Source organism: Hypanus sabinus, chromosome 12 (genome assembly GCF_030144855.1).
Source record: "Hypanus sabinus isolate sHypSab1 chromosome 12, sHypSab1.hap1, whole genome shotgun sequence".
NCBI lineage: Eukaryota > Metazoa > Chordata > Chondrichthyes > Myliobatiformes > Dasyatidae > Hypanus > Hypanus sabinus.
In genome coordinates this window covers 84,572,262-84,593,066 of record NC_082717.1, presented here as the reverse complement: position 1 = coordinate 84,593,066, position 20,805 = coordinate 84,572,262, and the positions used below count along the sequence as shown (strand labels likewise).

The following is a 20,805-nucleotide window of genomic DNA, read 5'->3' as shown; positions in this document are numbered from 1 at the left end:
TTGGTGTACGTGCGTCAGCGGCTGCTGGAAAATGCTGATCTTACCTTACGCTCGGCGATCGAGACGGCCGACATGCTGGAGGCTGCTCTGCACAACACTGACATTGTCCAGCCGCGCGATCCCCCGCCGGTCCCATGGACACCTCAGACCCCGCCACCCGCGAGCGAATTCACCGCTGCCGCTGCCAGTCGCAAGTCCGCGCAGGGTTACTTCTGCGGACTCGGAAAGCACCCCTGAAAACGCTGCCCAGCCCGAGAAGCGACCGGCTCCAGCTGCGGGAAGAAGGGCCACTTCACCAAGGTCTGTAAGTCTGAACCACGAGCAGGGTCGGGCAGCGCTGCGTGTGAGGCATGGGGGACGCCATCTTTGTCGGCGCCACCTCGCCCCGCCTCTGACCCACGGGTGCTTACCAGGCACCAAGATGGTGATGCAACTCTGGCCTCCGTAACCCTCGACCAAAGCGCTCCACACCAGCTTGCAAGGTCACAATGATGGACATCCTAGTGGAGGGGCACGGGACTAGCTGCCAGTTTGACACGGGCAGCACTGAGAGTTTTATTGACCCGGACACAGTGCAATGCTGCGGACTCGTGACACAGCCGGTAAGCCAGAGGGTCACCATGGCTTCTGGGTCGCATTCCACAGACATCCGGGGGTTTGTGTAGCGACAATGGTGGGGCAGGGCACAGAATATTGGGACTTTGCGCTACTGGTCATGCCTCAACTGTGCGCGCCTGTGCTACTGGGGCTGAACTTCCAGACCCACCTCGAAAGTGTGACAATGGAGTATGACGGGCCCCTCCCACCACTCACTGTCAGGAATCCTCAGTTTTGTGGGACTTCGTCATATACCCCGCTACTGACCACACACACACACCCACCCACACATCCCACCCAGCACCATGCCGACAGCCGCGCTACTGACATCACTTGCAGCCTCTCCACCCTCAAGATCCCTCCCCCACCACTGTTCGCCAACCTGACCCCTGACTGTAAGCCTGTGGCAACTAAAAGCAGGAGGTACAGCGCGGGGGACAGGGCCTTCATTCAGTCAGAGGTGCAGCGGCTGCTCAGGGAGGGGATCATTGAGCCAAACACAAGTCCTTGGAAGGCCCAGGTGGTTGTTGTTCGGACTGGGCAGAAAAACAGGATGGTCGTGGACTATAGCCAGACCATCAATAGGTTCACACAGCTTGACGTGTACCCCCTACCCGACATCACGGATATGGTCAACCAGATAGCTCAGCACAAGGTGTACTCGACAATAGATCTGAAATCCGCTTATCACCAGGTCCCCACCCGCCCAGAGGACAGCCCCTACACCGCCTTCGAGGCGGGCGGCAGGTTCTATCACTTCCTGCACGTCCCCTTCGGTGTCACAAATGGTGTCTCTGTCTTCTAGAGGGAAATGGACCAGATGGTGGACCAGTGCCAACTGAAGGCCACATTTCCCTATCTGGATAATATCACCATCTGTGGTCACGACTGGCAGGATCACGACACCAACCTCCAATGATTTTTCCAAGTGGCCGAAGCCCTGAACCTTACTTGTAACAGGGACAAGTGTGTGTTCAGAACCACCTGACTCGCTATCCTTGGGTATGTCGTGGAGAACAGGGTCATTGGCCCTGATCCCGACCGTATGCACCCCCTGTTAGAACTCCCTCTTCCCACCACCCTCAAAGCCCTCAGACGGTGCCTGGGCTTCTTTTCCTATTACTCCCAATGAGTCCCTCACTACGCAGACAAGGCCCAACCCTGGTCAAGTCCACTGCATGTCCCCTCTCAGCCGAGGCCTGCACGGCCTTCAGCTGCATTAAAGGGGACATTGCCAAAGCAACGATGCATGCGGTGGACGAGACCATTCCCTTCCAAGTAGAGAGTGACACCTCCGACTTCGCACTGGCTGCTACCCTCAATCAGGCAGGAAGACCGGTAGCATTCTCCTCCCGTACCCTTCAAGGCTCTGAAATTCGGCACTCCGCGGTGTAGAAAGAAGCCCAGGCCATAGTGGAAGCTATTAGGCACTGGAGGCACTATCTCACCAGCAAAAGGTTCACCTTGCTGACCGACCAGCGCTCAGTTGTGTTCATGTTCAGCAACCAACAGCGGAGCAAAATCAAAAATGATAAAATTTTGTGGTGGAGAATAGAATTCTCCACCTACAACTATGACATCCTGTACTGGCCTGGAAGGCTCAATGAGCCAGCTATACGCCCTCCATGCAGATCTTTGCCACCCTGGGGTCACCCGATTTTACCATTTCGTGAAAGCCCGGAACCTGCCGTACTCCCTTGAGGAAATCAGGACGATGACCAGGGACTGCCAAGTCTGCGCTGAGTGCAAACCACACTTATACCATCCTGAAAAGGCACAACTTATCAAGGCCACCCGCCCCTTTTGAGTGACTGAGTGTTGACTTTAGGGGCCCCCTTCCCTCCACCGACTGCAATGTCTACTTTCTGAACATTATCGACGAGTACTCGCGGTTCCCCTTTGCCATCCCCTGCCCCGATACCACTGCCACGTCCGTCATAAAAGCCCTGCACCAGCTCTTCACTCTGTTCGGATATCCTGCTATATCCACAGTGATAGAGGGTCCTCCTTTATGAGTGACGAGCTGCGCCAGTACCTGCTGGTTAGAGGCATTGCTACTAGTCGGATCACGAGCTATAATCCCCGGGGAAATGGACAGGTAGAGAGGGAGAATGCCACGGTGTGGAAGGCCACACTTTTAGCCCTTAAGTCAAAAGGGTTGCCGGTCTCTCGCTGGCAGGAGGTCCTCCCCGAGGCACTCCACTCCATCCACTCCGTTATGCACGTCCACCAATGTCACCCCTCATGAGCGACTCTTTTCTTTTCCCAGGAAGTCGGCCACTGGGACCACCCTACCAGCTTGGCTGACGTCCCCAGGGACAGTGCTGCTCCGGAAACATGCAAGGAGCAATAAATACTCACCGATGGTTGAAAGGGTTCACCTACTTCATGTGAACCCCCAGTGCGCCTACGTGGTCTTACCTGATGGGTGGGAGGACTCCATCCGCGACCTGGTGCCCGCAGGAGCACCAGACCCCTACCCTGAACACTCCATGGTGACTATGAACCCCGTACCCACTGATGTATATACCCACGAGACACCGAGCACACCAAGCCCTACACAGACTCCTGACGACACTCCCATACCGAGCGCCATGCACACACATGAGGGATTACTGACGTCTAACGGGCTGGCACCTCCAGTCAGGCTGGGGCCAGCACAACCACCGTCACCGGTGCTACGTAGATCGCAGCGGCAGACTCGACTGCCTGATAGACTTAACCTGTAAATATACTTGTCAGAAACTTCGCCCTGTGGGGACTCTCTTTTAAAACAAAGGGGGGGGGGGGTGAACGTGGTAATCTATGTATACCTGTCTGGACACACCCCTCTGCTGACTGCTTCTGTGGCTCCTCCCACAGACCCTGGTATAAAGGTGATTGGGGCACTGCTCCTCCCTCAGTCTCCGAGATGTCGTGCTCCCTTTTCGCTGTTAATAAAAGCCTATCATTCACTTCCAGTCTCCTAGAGTTATTGATGGTGCATCACCCACACAGTCATAGAGAGGTTGTGTGAACTCCACACAAAAAACAGCCAAAGTCAGGATTGGACCCTCATCACTCGGGCTCAGAGCAGCATCTTTACTGGCTGCCCAGTCTCTCTCCCTCTCTCTTCTATTTAATTAGCTGTTCTTTTAAGGGCATTGGTTTTATTCATCATTCTGGTTGCAAGTTCTATGTTTTCACTGCTGTTTGAGGAAGGAAGTTTGTCCCAATTTATTAATGACAGTCTTATACTTATTTCCTTAATCTTGGATTGCATGGAAACATCTTTACAACATCTATTTTTTTAAGTCCTTCCATAATTTGCAAGGCACTCAGAATTCTCTTTTCTAGAAAAAAAATCCCAGCCTGCTCAGGTCTTCCAGTTCATGTTGGCCGTTCTAGTCAGGTAAACCATACCTTGCCTCTCCTCCAGCGTCTCAGTGCTCTACATAAAAGCAACAAGTTCTTGTTCTATGGTGCCTCCTCAGAATTCCACATCATGCAGTAATCTCCATGCCGTGCCAATGAGCTTGGTGCGTTTTTCGTGCATTTTCTGTTGTGGTTTGTTTCATCTGCTGCTTTATCCATGCGCCCATCATACAGTTTTACTTAGTCTTCCACTTGCGCCTTTGCAGTTCCTCATATCGCATGGAGACCATAATCTTTATGCGTCCAAAAATAACCAGAATGGTTCAATGCAACTGAAGAAAAACAAAGGGAGAATTGGCAGGAGTTGTAGAAAGCCAGTTACGCTTCGCCCTCCAAAATGCAGGGACATTTAAACAACAAAGTGCTGGAAATAAATCCCTTTGCCTCCAACTTGTCCGCCCTGCTCCTCCAAAATAAATCTACTTCTTTTAAGTCTTACATCCCCCCACTGAAAGATCAAAGTACCCCACAGCTGGTGTTTGGCTCTCCGAGTAGTTTTGAATTGGCAGTAACTTTTGAACTCGCCGATGGTTATTTTTCTTCCGCTCCCCAACCTGAGCACCAGGCCCCAGCACTGGCCAACAAGTAGATGTATGAGAGGATTGGCTGTCCTCATCCCTGCTGATACTTCACAATTTCCACATCGCTGAGCGTAACAATCCCAGAAATGACCCAGAGCAAAATAACCCATTCTTCATTCTCACTTGACAACTGCGATAGTTCCCCCTTGGTGAGTCCAAGCTTTAGTTTGGCTTGGTGGTGAGCAGGGTCAGAGAGGTGTGGGTTTGAGTCCCATTCCTGTAATGTGGGGCATGTTATCCGGGCCGATAGCTTCTGTGGGGGAGCAGGGGAGTTGGAGGAGCCGCATTTTGGAAGAGGAGTTAAACTGGTGGATACGACAGATTCAAGGCTTTACTTGAAAGAAATCTAGTAGGTTGGGCTGAGGTTGGCGCAGTTGCTATACAAGTAGATGCAGTGTGTAGTGAGACTGTGAGGAAGGACAGGCAGATGATAGGGTTAAATTGCAGTTAGTGGGATGAATTGAAGTGTAACATGGGGTCAAAACCGAAAAGGATGACTGAAAGTGTTATATTTAAATGCACACAGTATATAAAATTAGGCAGATAATCCTGTGGTGCAGTTAGAGATTGACAGGTTTGACGTTGTGGGCATCACTGAGTTGTGGCTGAAAGATCATAGCCGGGAGCTTAACATCCAACAATTCGCCTTCTATAGAAAGGACAGGCAAGTAGGTAGATGGGACAGTGTGGCTCTGTTGGTAAAAAATTAAATCAAATCCTTATTTATTGATGATATAGGATCAGAAAATGTAGAATCCTTGCAAGTAGGGTTAAGAAACCGCAAGGATGAAAAGAATCTGATGGGAGTTATATACAGGCCCCCAAGAAGTAGTCAGGGTGTGGGATGCAAATTACAATGAAAAAGCATGTAAAAAGGGTAAAGTTATGATACTCATGTAGGGAGGTTTCAATATGTAGGTAGATTGGGAAAATTAGGTTAGTGCTGGATCCCAAGAGAGGGAGTTTGTACAATGCCTATGAGGAGGCTTTTTAGAGCAGCTTGTGGTTGAGCCCACTAGGGGAAAGGCAATTCTGGAATGAGTGTTGTGTATTAAACCAGATTTGATTAGGGAGCTTAAGATAAAGGAACTCTTAGGAAACAGTGATCATAATATGAAATAATTCTCTCTGCAGTTTGAGAGGGAGAAGATGAAGTCAAATGTATCAGTATAACATATAACAGTATAAATGGAATTACAGAGGCATGAGAGAGGAGCTGACCAAAGTTGTTTGGAAGAGGGTACTAGAAAGGATGATGGCAGAGTAGCAATGGCTGGAATTTCTGGGGGCAATTCAGATGCCACAGGATAGATACACACTTTCCAAAGTTGAAAAAGTATTCTAAAGACAGGATGAAGCAACCACGGCCGACAAGGGAAATCAAAGACAGCATAAAAGCAAAAGAGAGTGCGTATAATATAGCAAACAATTAGTGGGAAGCTAAAGGATTGAGAAGCTTTTAAAAACTGAAGGTAACTAAAAAGCCATAAAGAGAGAAAAGATTAAATATGAAGGTAGCCTAGCCAATAATACAAAAGAGGATGCCAAACATATTTTCTTCATATATATGAAGAGTAAAACAGAGGTGTGAGTGGATATCAGACCACCAGAAAATAACACTGGAGAGGTAGTAATGGGGCACAAAGAAATAGCGGGCAAAGTTAATAGGTATTTTCTCTTCACTGTGGAAGACACTAGCAGTATGTCAGAATTTTGAGAGTGTCAGGGGGCAGAGTGAGTATAGTTGCTTGGGAAGCTAAAACATTTGAAGGTAGACAACTCACTAGGACCAGATGGACTACACCCCAGGGTTCTGAAAGAGATAGCTTAGGAGATTGTGGAGGCATTAGTAATGATCTTTCAAGAATCACTGGATTATGGAATGGTTCTGGAGATTTGAAAATGGCAAATGCCAGTCCACCCTTTAAGAAGGGAAGGAAGCAGAAGAAATGAAATTATAAGCCAGTTCGCCTAACTTCGGTGATTGGCAACATGTTAGAGTCCATTATGGATGAGGTATCTTGGTACTTGAAGGCACATGATAAACTAGGCCAAAGTCAGCATGGTTTTAATGACGGGAAATCTTGCCTGACAGATCTTTTGGAATTCTTTGAGGAAACAACAAGTAAGACAGACAATGTAAATGGATGTTGTTTACTTAGATTTTCAGAAGGCCCTTGACAAGGTGCCGCACACAAAGCTGCTTAACAAGGTAAATGCCGATGGTATTACCAGAAAGGTACCAGCATGGATAGAAGATTAGCTGGCTGGTAACAGGCAAAGGGTGGAAGTAAAGGGGGCCTTTACTCATTGGCTGCCAGTGACTAGTGATGCTCCCCTGATGTCGGTGTTAAGACCGCTTCTTTTTGCATTATATGTTGATAATTTGGGTGATGGAATCGATGGCTTTGTGGCCAAGTTTGTGGACAATGTGCAGATAGGTAGAGAGGCAGGTAGTATTCAGGAAGCAGAGATTATGCAGAAGGACTTAGGTAAGGAAGAGGAAATGGAATAAAGTGTAGGGAAGCGTATAGTCATGAACTTAAATAGATGGAATAAAGGCAGTAGACTCTTTTCTAAATGGGAGAAATTTCAAAAATCAGAGGTGCAAAGGGACTTGGGAGTGCTTGTGCAGGATTTCCTGAAGCTTAACTTGCAGGTTGAGTTGGTGGTAAGGAAGGCGAATGCAAGGTTAGTATTCATTTTGAGAGGATTAGAATATAAGGCCAAGGATGTAATGCTGAGGCTTTATGAGGCATTGTTCAGACCAGACTTGGAGTATTGAGAGCAATTCTGGGCTCCTCATGGAGGAGAAGATGTGCTGGCATTGGAGATTGTCCGGAGGAAGTTCATGAGAATGATTCCAGGAATGAAAGGGTTAGATGGCTCTGGGCCTTTACTCTCTGGAATTTAGAAGGATGAGGAGGGATCTCAATAAAATGCATTGAATATTGAAAGGCTACACAGAATATACGTGGACGTTTCCTATATAGGGTGAGTCTAGGACCAGAGGGAACAGCCACAGAAGACAGGGACATCCATTTAGAACAGAAATGAGGAGGAATTTATTTGGCCAGAGAGTAGTGAATCTGCGGAATTCATTGTCACAGATGGCTGTGGAGGCCAAGTCATTGGGTATATTTAAAGAGGAGATTGGTAGGTTCTTGATTAGTCAGGACATCAAAGGTTATGGGGAGAGGGCAGGAGAATGGGGTTGAGAGGGATAATAAATAATGGAATTGCAGAGCACACAAGATGGGCTGAATGGCCTAATTCTGCTCCTATGTCTTACATAGAAACATAGAAAACCTACAGCACAATACAGGCCCCTCGGCCCACAGTGCTGTGCTGAACAGGTACGTACTTTAGAAATTGCCTAGGGTTGCCCATGGTCCTCTATTTTTCTAAGCTCCATGCATCTATCCAAGAATCTCTTAAAAGACCCTATCGTATCCGCCTCCACCATCGATGCCGGCAGCCCATTCCATGCACTCACCACTCGTTGCATAAAAATCTTACCCCAGACATCTCCTCTGTACCTACTTCCAAGCCACCTTAAAACTACGCCCTCTTGTGCTAACCAGTTCAGCCCTGGGAAAAAGCCTCTGACTATCCACACGATCAGTGCCTCTCATTATCTTGTACACCTCTATCAGGTCACCTCTCATCCTTCGTCACTCCAAAGAGAAAAGGTCAAGTTCACGCAACCAATTCTCATAAGGCATGCTCCCCAATCCAGACAACATCCTTGTAAATCTCCTCTGCACCCTTTCTATGGTTTCCACATCCTTCCTGTAATGAGGTGACCAGAACTGAGCACAGTACTCCAAGTGGGGTCTGACCAGGGTCCTATATAGCTGTAACATTACCTCTTGACTCCTAAACTCAATCCCATGGTTGACGAAGGCCAATGCACCGTATGCCTTCTTCACCACAGAGTCAACCTGTGCAGCAGCTTTGGGTGTCCTGTGGACTCGGACCCCAAGATCCCTTTGATCTTCCACACTGCCAAGAGTCTTATCATTAATACTATATTCTGCCATCATATTTGACCTACCAAAATGAACCACCTCACACTTAACTGGGTTGAACTGCATCTGCCTCTTCTCAGCCCAGGTTTGCATCCTATCGATGTCCTGTTGTAACCTCCACCCTATCCACAACACTTCCAACCTTTGTGTCATCAGCAAATTTACTAACCCATCCCTCCACTTCCTCATCCAGGTCATTTATAAAAATAACAAAGAGTAAGGATCCCAGAACAGATCCCTGAGGCACTCCACTGGTGACCGACCTCCATGCAGAATATGACCCGTCTACAATCAGTCTTTGCCTTCTTATGGTCTTAGATTGTTTTAACTAACATTAATACCTCAGCTAGGTCATTTTAATGAGATCTTGCTGTTTTGGTGATCTTGCCGTGTCAAATTCAAGACCACGGTAGCGTAGTGGTTAGCGTGACGTTATTACAGCTTGGGGCATTGGAGTTCAGAGTTCAATTCCGGCATCGTCTGTAAGGAGTCTGTACATCCTCCCCATGGAATGCGTGGGTTTTCTGTTGGTTCTCCAGTTTCCTCCCACAATCTCAAGACATACCTGTTAGGTTAACACTTCTTTGTAAATTGTCCCATCATTAGGTTTGGGTTCAGTCGGGGTTGTCGGGGATTGCAGGGCTATTCCACACTGTAAATAAATAATAAGAAATAAATAAACTTTGGAGGCCACCTTTGCTGAACCAATTTACTGGGTTGGCGAATGAAACAACAACCCTGTCCTGATTGTTCAATGACTTTGGAAAGGGTAGGCTTATTGGGAGTGGTGTGGAATGGTGGTCTCTATGTCAATGATTCTTCCTGCGTGCATTCTGCATCACTTATATTCCCATTCATATTTCAGCCTCTGTGACATCGGATAGAGTTCAAGAACTTATCAACTCATCCCCTTGTGCCCCTGGCCTACAATGTCTCCTGATCCAAGAACACAATGATGTTAACGTCCTCGAAGCTTCAGACTCCATCCATGCCTCACCCCTCTTCCTCCAGTCCTACAAATGTCTGAGGTCACCGCTCCTTTCAAATTCCAAACATGAGAAACTGACGCTGGCTGGCCATGGATGCAGGAACAGTGAGGTTATTCAAGAGGCATGTTGCCAGGTACTTGAATGAGCAATGCAGAGGGACTTGGAATTGGTACAACAAGTGGGATAAGCTTGTTGGTCAGCATAGACCTGTTGGGTCAAAGGACCCTTTTCTATGCTGTGTAACTCAATGATTTCTGCATCCGCTTTCCCCTTTATTCTGTCCGTATTTTTATCAGTTGCCTTGGCCTTTGAGCAGAGGATTTTGAGAGAGAACTCTCATTCTCCTATCTGTGAAGATGCTCCCTAAAATCTACTACTCTGCCCAATTTTTGGGTCAGCTTTCTCCTATGGCTGTCCCATTTTACTGGAGAACATTGCCTTCAAATGCCTTGAAACACATTACGATTACAACATATGTGTTCAAAATACTGGAGAAACTCAGCAAGTCAGGAGGCATCTATAAGCAGTCGATGTTCTGTCTTCTGCCCCCTTCCAAGTCTTGGGGAAGTTGTTTATTCCCCTGCATAGATGCTGCATATATGGGAGGAGTATAAAGGTTCAGGAACGGGTTAATGGGACTAGGCAGAATAATTGCTCGGCACGTTTCTCTGCTGTAGTGCTCTTTTACTCCATGAATCTATAAAGCAAGAGCATGTGTAGGCCATTCAGCCCATGAAGCCTACCCTATGATCAGTCGGATAATGGCTGATGTTTGCTGGCATCAGCTCTTCCGTACCAGTTCCCTGTAACCCCTAATTCCTCTGTCTTCCAAATACTTACAATGTCTATTTCCACCTTAAATGTACCTAATGATCTGGCCTCCTGCAGCCTCAGGGGCAGAGAACCACAATGATTCACTACCCTCTGAGGGAAGATCTGTTTTAACTGAATCGTGGTGGAAACCCAGGTTTCGGTTGGTGAGCACTGGACATGAGTTTATCACGTGCATGAAGTGAGACAAAGGGGGTTGAAGTATAAATAAGGCAGCATGTGCACATCTACTTGGGTGAGTTTTTGTTGCTGATTTGTTTAAACTATTACATTATTAATAAATCAGCCATTGTGGCCCTGGCCACTTTACGACTGACCCAGATGTTACACATGAAAGCAGACAATTAAGAGTAACAGCTCAGGTACACTGGACTGTGAAAGGGGGTGAATCGGAGCCATTCCTGCTCTCTGCTCCACGCTGTAATAACGTGCCTGCCCGATTCAGCACGGGTGCAAGCTGGAGAGAGCGACGTGAAGATTCGGCTTCTAATTGCCTCCAGCTTGAAGAACAGCGGCCCGAAGCCTAGAGGGGGTGCTGACAGTGCGCTCAGCTGAGTGTTCTGGGAGGTGGCTGGGGCAGAGCATATTGACGGAGGGAAGAGAGTGAGAGCACGAGAAACTGAGTGGGATTCAAACTCTGGGGCTGTGACATCATTCCTAGATTTGCACCTTTAGACGAGGAGGTGGACTAAAACTGGATATAGCCCTCTTTCCTAGTGGTGTGGTTATGGAACACAGCCTTTAATTTACAGTGAAGCATTGACTCAATACAGTATGACTTTTAAAGTGTGTATGCCTGTTGTGAAACGTTAAACTGCTACCAATGTATAACAACCCTTTTTGGCTGGCTGCCAGTGCCTTTGTAATGCATATTAGTTCAGATGAGAAGGAATTGGGCTGAAGTTTGAATGTGTTCCTCTGCCTGCACTCTCTCACTCGTATCTCCCCCTCGTCAAACAAAGCAGTCGGAGTGTCTGTGAAGCCCTGTCATCAGTAGTGAGCGCTGTAGCTCTCGCCTTCTGACTGTGAGGTTTTTCTCCCTCTCTAGGTTGGTCAATTGATATGAAGTGCGATCCTACAGGCGACGGTGTCTGCCTGTGACACCCAGAGCTGCTCAGGTCTTTGTTTGCTTTCTCCTCCTCTGGATGCTGGGCATGGCAGTCCCACTCCATCACAAATCACCTGCGATCGCTCTGCTTCAGAAGCTTCAGACGAGTGAGTTGGACACTTTTGGCAGGCAAACTTTGCAGTTACCTATAAGTGGCGATGGACCTCTGAATGAAATCTATGTGGAAAAAAACCGAGCAGGAACGATGAATTACCCAGAGGGTGGTTATGATTTTGCTGCTGCAGCCTCCCTGTACAACCCGACCAGCCTGGGCTATGCAGCCTCCACGGACTCGCATGGCTCCAGCAGCATTGGAGGTCTTCATTCCCTCAACAGCATGTCACCGAGCCCGCTGGTTTTCTTACAGACGGCGCCCCAGCTCTCTTCCTTCGTTTCCCATGGCCAGCAAGTCCCGTACTACATGGAGAACGAGCAGAATGGCTGCAATAGCTTTGGGCTGCGTGAGGGACCCCCGTCGACTTTTTACAGGTGAGCCCCCCTCCCCGGCCCCAGCTTCCCTCTGCTGTCCCTGCAGCCTCTCAGATGCCACACGCACCAGGGGAAGGGTGGGATGGTCGCGGTGGGAGAGGTGGTGGACCCCCTTGACCTTTGACTCAGTGCCTCTTAAGTCTGCTGAGTGCCCGGGACTGATGCTGATATACGGCTTTGGGACATGACAACCCTTATTCTCTGTGGCTTCCAATCCAAACCTGAGGTCTCTGTCACTTCATTCACAGCTTGCCACGTTTAACTCTGCCTCGGTTTTAGTCTGGGCTACGCAGCTCCCCCTGCATTGAAGGAGTCTGTCTGGCACCCGTCTCAGACTTGGGTGTGCCCCGGATTTCACTGTGTGGATGGATGAGGTTGTGTGTGGTGTGGTTGCCTTTTTTGGAATTTGGGTCTCATTGTGACTGCACCTTGATCGAAAACCAGACCACGCACTCAGAACCCCTGACTAACTTTCAATTCAGGTTTCCGAGTGAAGTCCGGGTGTGTGGTTAATCTTTCGGCGGAGGCTTCAGGCTCCTTGCCAAAATTATCTCAGCTCTAACGAGATAGGGGATGTGTGGGGGTGGGGATGGGGTCGGAGGAAGGAAACAAAAATTAAACCCTTGGGATAATTCCCACAGCTTTGCGTGCCTTCTGCCGTCCCCTGCATTGATAGGGGCAAACGAGCACAACTCGGCCGCCAGTCCACCCATTCATCTCTGAAGCTGTATGTTGTCAGTACTGCAGAGTAACCTGAATTAAACCCAAACCTAGATGAGAATAAAATCCCTCGCATGTGGAGCTATAAGAGGGTGCAATCTATAGTATGGTGCACTAGTGGGGAGGGTGCGGGTTAAAGGGGGGGAAACCCATTTATTCTCTGTAAGTGGAAGTACATTGATGTAAAACACTTGAAATCAGCTGCACTACATTGGGGACTGGATCAGAAAGCCCCGTTTTGAGCGTAAATTTCCTAACAGCACTCACGAGCTTTGAACAGTTTAGAGTTTCTAAGCCCTATGTGCTGGTTGAGAAGAGACATTTCAGAAGTGTGCACTGGTCTGTTATGAGTAGGGAAGGATTCAAGCCCACTGGCCCCTACATAAATGTCAACAGGAGATGATTTGTAGCCCAAGTATATTAGGTACAGGTTTTTCTATTACCGCTATTTCTCGCAACGAGCTTCCTTCAACACTCACTTGGATTGCCGTTGTCACTGTTACATTGCTTTTAGATTGTGCAATCAATTCACTGGATACCAGTTCTGGGAACAAAACAGTGCCACTATTTTTCCCCCTCTCTCAGTTAATAGAAGTCCCCAAGAGCACAGAAGCTGTTGATAACCTAGAAAGGAAGAAATCTGAAAAGTGCTAAAGGCAAATTGGGGAAAATTTGCGGATGCTGGAAATCTGAAGTAAAAACAAACAGAAAGCACTGGAACCCTCAGCAAGTTGGGCAACATCTGTGAAAAGAGAAACTGTTAACATTGCAGGTCCAAGACAGTCAGAAAGGGTAGAGAAGCTGGCTTGTGGTTGAGTGGGGTTGCAAAGGGCAATGGCAGCAAACTCATTTTGAAAAATAATCAAAAGTGAATCCATGAGCACTACCTCATTGTTCCTCTTCTGCATTTTTTATTATTGTAAATTATGGTTTTTTATTATTGTAAATACCGCTCCCACAAAACAACCTATTTCATGACATATATCAGTGATATGAAACCTGATTTGGATTAGAAAGGGAGAGTATGACAGGGCTGTGGGGAAAGAACAGTGGTGTGGGACTGATCTTTCTCCAACACAATGTCCACATACACAGTGTCTGTGTACCATACCATACCTGGGCTTGGCACAGTGACATCACCTGCTGCATCACATTTGCCTTCTGCTTCGTTCTGGTTAGGCTGCTTCCACTTTGGAGAGCGGGCCGGAAGCAAGCATAACAGAATCCATGAGCAAGGAGTGTCTGGCTGGGTAGAAACAGGACAGCCAGTGCCCGAGGATGAGTAATGGCTTGACTGTACACAGTCCAAGAGACTTCTCGAAACCCAAGGCATAATCACTGGAAAAGGTGGTGTGCCATTATCGTTCAGTTTTAAACACCGATTGTTCACGTAGCTTTCTATCAGGTGTCCCTCCTCCACCGAACGCTGGGCAAGCCACACAGCAGTGTCCTCCTTTGCAACCCCCCCTCTACCTGCTCTGCCAATTATTTTAAAGCTGTGACTCTGGTTACTAGTCCTGCTGCCAGGAGAAACAGTTCTTCCCTTTCTGCTCCATCAGAACCAGTCACAGAGCCCAGCTTCATCTTTATTAAATCTGTGAGAAAGCGCACATTCTGTTGAGCACGGTTCACAGAACTGACGTCCAAGATACTGACTGGAAAAGTGGAAAGAAATGCAACAGAGGCAACAGTTGAGAGAAATAGTAATAACGGAAAAATCTGTATCTAATATGCTTCAGCTATAAATCGTCTTCTGCTGAAGTTGATGTCCAGGCCAATCGGCTTGAGTTCTTCCATACACAGAGCAGACCAGTCTGCAGTTCTGGTCTGTACCTTCCCACTGCAAGTAAATGGCCAGCACGGAGGGGCTGGCCCTATCAGGTCTGACGAACTACTAACGTACAGGGCAGAAGAACAGGGGTTTCCGTATAGAAACTTAAATGTACAGAAATCTGACTTCACTGATCTTCTCCTTTAACTTAAAAAAAAATTCAAAATAGTAGTGACAATATAAAATGTTTCTAGATATTCATCAACAGCTGGATTACAGTGCATGTTCCATTAATGTAATTATGCTAGCGTTAGGATGAGCTTTTGATGAAAAGAAAGCATAGTAGGAAGGGTATGCGGAACAGTACAATATGGGAAGCTGCAGAAAACGGGTATGTCTGACATGGAAACGTTATCGAGAACAGAACCCTTAGCTAACTTGAGACTGTCTGTACCTGTCGGGTTAGTCAGTGGGAAGAAAGGCAAGTACTATGTTAGTATTAATTTTGAAGGCATGAGAATATAAAAAGCAAGGATGTAATGGTGAAGCTTTATAAGGCGTTGGTCAGACTGCACTGTGAGCAGTTTGGGCCTCTTATCTAAGGAAGGACATGCTGGTGGTGGAAAGAATCCCGAGAAGGTTCCCGCCATGACAAGGTTAACGTATGAGCAATGTTTGATGGCTCTGGGCCAGAGCTCACTGGAGCTTAGAGAAGTGAGCGGGAACCTCAGTGAAACCTGTCAAATGTTGAAAGACCTAGATAGAGTGGACGCTTGTTTTTGTGAAGGAGTTTAGGAGTTTCAGCCTCAGAATGGAAGAACGTCTGTTCCGCACAGAGATGAGGAGGAGGCTCTTTATCCAGAGCATGGTGAATCTTTGGAATTCATTGCCTGAGGTGGCTGTGGAGGCCAGGCCATTGAGTACATTGTGTGTATATCGCTGAAAGGGTTACTGTTGGTGACATTTACTAGGAGCATTCTAGATAAAGGGTCTGAAGCATTGTTAAGGATCCCCACAATCTCTTTGACCCACTACCGTCAGAAAGGAGGTACAGGAGCATCAGGACCAGGACTGCCAGACTGGGCAACAGCTTCTTCCCGCAGTCTGTGAGACCAATGAATACCCTGCCACTATTGAGGTCTCGTCACTAGGGGAGTGAGCCGTTTACTGTATACCTGTGCTGTGCACTACATGCATTTTAGAAACATAGAAAACATACAGCACAATACAGGCCCTTTGGCCCACAAAGCTGTGCCAAACATGCCCCTACCTTAGAACTACCTAGGCTTTACCCATAGCCCTCTATTTTTCTAAGCTCTATGTAGCCATCCAGGAGTCTCTTAAAAGACCCTATCGTTTCCGAGGCGGAAACCATCACCATTGCTGGCAATCCAATCCATTCCACACACTCACCACTCTCTGCGTAAAAAACTTACCCCTGACATCTCCTCTGTACCTACTTCCAAGCACCTTAAAACGATGCCCTCTAATGCTAGTCATTTCAGCCCTGGGAAAAAGCCTCTGACTATCCACACAATCAATGCCTCTCATTAGCTTGTACGACTCTATCAGGTCACCTCTCATATAGTTCATTTTGAACTATATTTTATTAACTTATTTGTGATAATATTTTGTTATGTGTCCTGTGTGTGATATATGTTTTGTGGGTTCACTGTGGTCCAGAGGAACATGGTTTCATTTGGTTGCACATACATACAGTTTGATGACAATAAACTTCAACTTGGACTTGAACATAAACCAAAGGTTGTTAGGTTCTTGATTAATCAGGGCATCAAAGGAGGAGAAGACAGGAGAATGAGGTTGAGAGGGATAAGAAATCAACCACGATCAGGCTCAGTAGGCTGAATGGCCTAATTCTGCTCCTACGTCTAATGGTCTTGTATATATAGAGACTACAGTCAGTAATTCCTCCATGCTGGTTAAAGCAGGATTGGCAGCTTGTGCAAATCATCATCTCTCAATTACGAGGCATTGGCTCCTGCTGGGAGTGATTTGCTGTGGTAATTGGGTAGAATCAGACTAGACGTGGTCACCGACTGGGACACTCTTGTTGTCTGGCACAAACATGAAATGCAGTCAAGTGGCATCAGATGTTTTTTCAGCTGCTTGGGGCCTCCTTGATGACAGCAGCAGCCTGTACTGGGAAACAGCCCTGGGTCTCATTGATAGTAGTTCAACATCCCCAGGACAGGAGAGCAATGTGGCAAAAGGCCAAAGAGTAAAATAAATTAATCGCTCAACATCCAACACTTCTTGCAGTGAGGTGCCATGATTGGCATCGATAGAAATCGATTCAGCAAGTGTTCCAGTTTTGAGATCATTGGATCAGTAGACACATTTTAAAGTTTTCTCAGCAAGTGCCAATTGTTAATTTAGTTCTGGGACTGATAGATTATCGTTAACTCAAGGTACATTTGGAGGAAATGTGTAAATGGAATTACGTGACCAAGGAGCATTAAAAAGGAACTAGAGGCTGTGCCTGAAGTTGAAGTCCATAAAGTTAAAGAATAGTACAAAAAACCAGAAGGGCTAAATAGACCCCCCCACCTTCCAGTTTATACCTGATTATAATATAGGTTAACGCAGAGGTTTGAGGAAAAATACTTTGCCTGTGAATTTAGAAATGCACAGGAAACAAACTGGCCACTGTGCTCAACTTTGCTGGTATTTTTATCCACATGTGGTTTCTAATCTAATCCAACTCACCTGCTTATTCCCTATGCTCCTCAATATTTCATCTAATTTCCTTAAACATCTTATATGTCCAGACCACTCAGAATGACTTCAGTCTGTTGCACATTCCTTTCTAGGCTTTTAATACCATATACAATCTAATTTCTCTCTCCTTTTCATTCCACCTGGCTTTTAGTGTTCCATTCGGTCTAATCTCACCATCTTGCTCTCTCTCTGCAAATGCACGGTCCAGCGTAATCCGGTTCATCTACTCACTTGTCATTCCCTTTAATATCCCATCTTAATCCAGTCCGAGTCTCGTGTTGTCCCTTTCCTTTCATATTCTTCACCGTCAGCACAGTGGCAGTGCTAGGAGAGCCACCACCACAAAACATTAGAGATCCAGGTTCAATCCTGAGTCTGGGAGTGGAGTTTGCATGTTTCCTGAGACCAGATGGGTTTGCCCCCAGTTACTTCCATCATCCTAAACAAGGGTGCCACGGTAGTGTAGAGGCTAGCACGATGCTGTTACAGCTCAGGGTGTTCTAGAGTCCAGGGTTCAATTCCGGTGCCATCCTGTAAGGAATTTGTACATTCTACCCATGAACTGCCTGGGTTTCCCAGGGGCGCTCCAGATTCCTCCCGGATGCTAAACCCCTACCGGTTGGTAGGTTAATTGGTCTCTGTAAATACAGACAGACAGACAGACATACTTCATTGATCCTGAGGGAAATTGGGTTTCGTTACAGCTGCACCAACCAAGAATAATGTAGAAATATAGCAATATAAAACCATAAATAATTAAATAATAATAAGTTAATCATGCCAAGTGGAAATAAGTCCAGGACCAGCCTATTGGCTCAGGGTGTCTGACACTCCGAGGGAGGAGTTGTAAAGTTTGATGGCCACAGGCAGGAATGACTTCCTATGACGCTCAGTGTTGCATCTCGGTGGAATGAGTCTCTGGCTGAATGTACTCCTGTGCCTAACCAGTACATTATGGAGTGGGTGGGAGTCATTGTCCAAGATGGCATGCAACTTGGACAGCATCCTCTTTTCAGACACCACTGTCAGAGAGTCCAGTTCCACCCCCACAACATCACTGGCCTTATGAATTGTCCCGTGCTTAGCCTAGTGTTAAATTGATGGGTTGCTGGGCGGTGTGGGCTCATTGGACTGGAAAGGCCTGTTTCACGTTCTATCTCTAAATGAAGTAAACAAATAAAGACATTGATTTGCCATCATAATTGCCCCTACAGTGTGGGTGGGTGGTGGAACCTGGTGGAAGTTGATGAGAGGTTGGAGAGTATAAAATAAATGGACTCAATGTTGTAGTGGTGTAGAAGTGTGGTTGGTGGTTGACAAGCATTTGGGCTTAATTCTGTGCTGTATTTCTCTATGAATCTTTTTCTATTCTTGTATTTACTTTCCATAGCCTTTTAACTTTCTATCCAATCCCACTCTCAGGTCCAATCCTATCTAGTCTACTTGCAACCCTTATGTATTCCTTGCTATCCCAGTCTAATTCCACTACCTTCTGCACTTCCAGGGCCTCCTGACATCATTCGCTTTTAAGCAATGATTTATCCGAAATGAACCCTTCCTGTTTTATAGATTTCATCTGGTTTCCTGTTAACCACATGAGCTCAAAGGCATTATTCTCCAAATTGTATTCTTCAGCCAAGTATTAAACCTCTTCATATGTTCACTTATATTGTGAGGAGTTGTTCAGCATACATCAGTCAAGGGGTTGTCTCCCTCAACAATGGTCATTCTTTGTAAGTGCAATAGGGGATTAAAGAGATATTGAGATAAGCCATGGCTTATCCCCCATCTTGGCGCTGAATGGCCACCTTATTCAGAACCTCCTGTACCTATAAAGTGGCCACTGAGTGTATGTTTGTGGTCTTCTGCTGCTGTAGCCCATCCACTTCAACTTTCGATGTGTTGTGCATTCAGAGATGCTCTTCTGCACACCACTGTTATGACACGTGGTTATTTGAGTTACTGTCACCCTTCTGTCAGCATGAACTAGTCTAACCATTTTCCTCTGATCACTCTTATTAACAAGGCATTTTTCCCCACAGAACTGCTACTCTCTGGATGTCTTTATTGATTTTTGCACCATTCTCTATAAACTCTAGAGACCGTTGTGCATGAAAATCCCAGGAGATCAGCAGTTTCTGAGATACTCAAACCACCCCATCTGGCACCAACAATCATTCCACAGTCAAAGTCACCTACTTCCTACCCATTCTGATATTTGAACAACAACTGAACCGCTTGACCATATCTGCATGCTTTTGGGCATTAAGTTGCTGCAACATGATTGGCTGATTTGATTAGATTAGATTCAACTTTATTGTCATTGTGCCAAGTACAGATACAAAGCCAAGGAAATGCAGTTAGCATCTAACCAGAAATGCAAAGAATAGTGTTATTTACAAAATAACTGTGAATAAAAAGAGCTACAGCACACAAATATTAAAGTACTGAGACAGAACAATATGGGTGCAATACTGCTTAGCACTGTGATGTGAGGTTCAGCAGGGTCACAACCTCAGGGAAGAAGCTCTTCCTGTGCCTGCTGGTGCGGGAGCGGAGGCTTCTGTAGCGTCTACTGGATGGGAGGAGAGTAAAAAGTCCATGGTTAGGGTGAGATGCATCCTTGATAATGCCTTTCGCCCTGCCCAGGCAGTGTTTATGGTAGATGTTCTTAATGGTGGGCAATTGGGTGCCGATAATCCGCTGAGCAGTTTTCACCACCCGCTGGAGTGCTTTGCAGTCCGATACGGGACAATTGCCACACCAAACTGAGATGCAGTTGGTGAGTCTGCTCTCAATGGTACAGCGGTAAAAGTCCGTCAGTATCCTGGGACAGAGGTGAGCTTTCTTGATGCTCCGCAGGAAATAAAGGCGCTGTTGCACCTTTTTGATCAGAATGGAGGAGTTCAGGGACCAGATGAGATCCTTGGAAATGTGGGCACCAAGGAATGAGCAATTGTACTGGTGTACCTAATAACGTGGACACTGAATGTATGTTTACGCTTGTTGCCTGAGTGTAAACATATAGATCCTTTCATTCTGCTGTTAACCTGTACTGGCTCTGTTGGTTTTCAGGTGAGTGAGGCTGAGTTTGTGGCCTGAAGGGGCCTGTGTCTGTGCTGCAACAGTCTATCAGAAAGACACTCACAAATTCACCCAGTATTGATCTCCTCAATACTGCATTATACAGTGCCTATAAAAGGTAGTCACCCCCGTAAGAAGATTGCATGTTTTATTGTTTTACAACATTGGATCACGATGGATTTAATTTGGCTTTTTTTTTACACTGATCAACATAAAAAGACTTTTGCCAAAGTGAAAACAAATTTCTGCAAAGTGATCTAAATTAGTTACAATTATAAAACACAAAGTCATTAATTACCTACCCCCTTCAAGTCAGTATTTATTAGATGCCCTTTGGCAGCAATCAAAGCTTTGACTCAGTGTGGATAGGTCTCCATCAGCTTTGAACATCTGGACACTGTAATGTTTTTTCCCATTCTTCTTTACAAAACTGCTCAAGCTCTGTCAGATT

At 46.5% G+C, this 20,805-nt stretch overlaps 1 protein-coding gene across 3 annotated transcripts in view; it reads left to right on the top strand.

Moving 5' to 3' along the window:
- Positions 1 to 10,839: 10,839 nt before the first annotated feature.
- Positions 10,840 to 20,805, top strand: part of esr1 (estrogen receptor 1) — a 199,325-nt gene continuing 189,359 nt past the window's right edge. For all 3 annotated transcript variants that reach the window (XM_059986332.1, XM_059986333.1, XM_059986331.1), the window contains exon 1: positions 10,840 to 12,040. In XM_059986332.1, the coding sequence (XP_059842315.1) occupies positions 11,589 to 12,040 (452 nt within the window). In that variant the 5' untranslated portion in view covers positions 10,840 to 11,588. The remainder of the gene's footprint in view (positions 12,041 to 20,805) is intronic.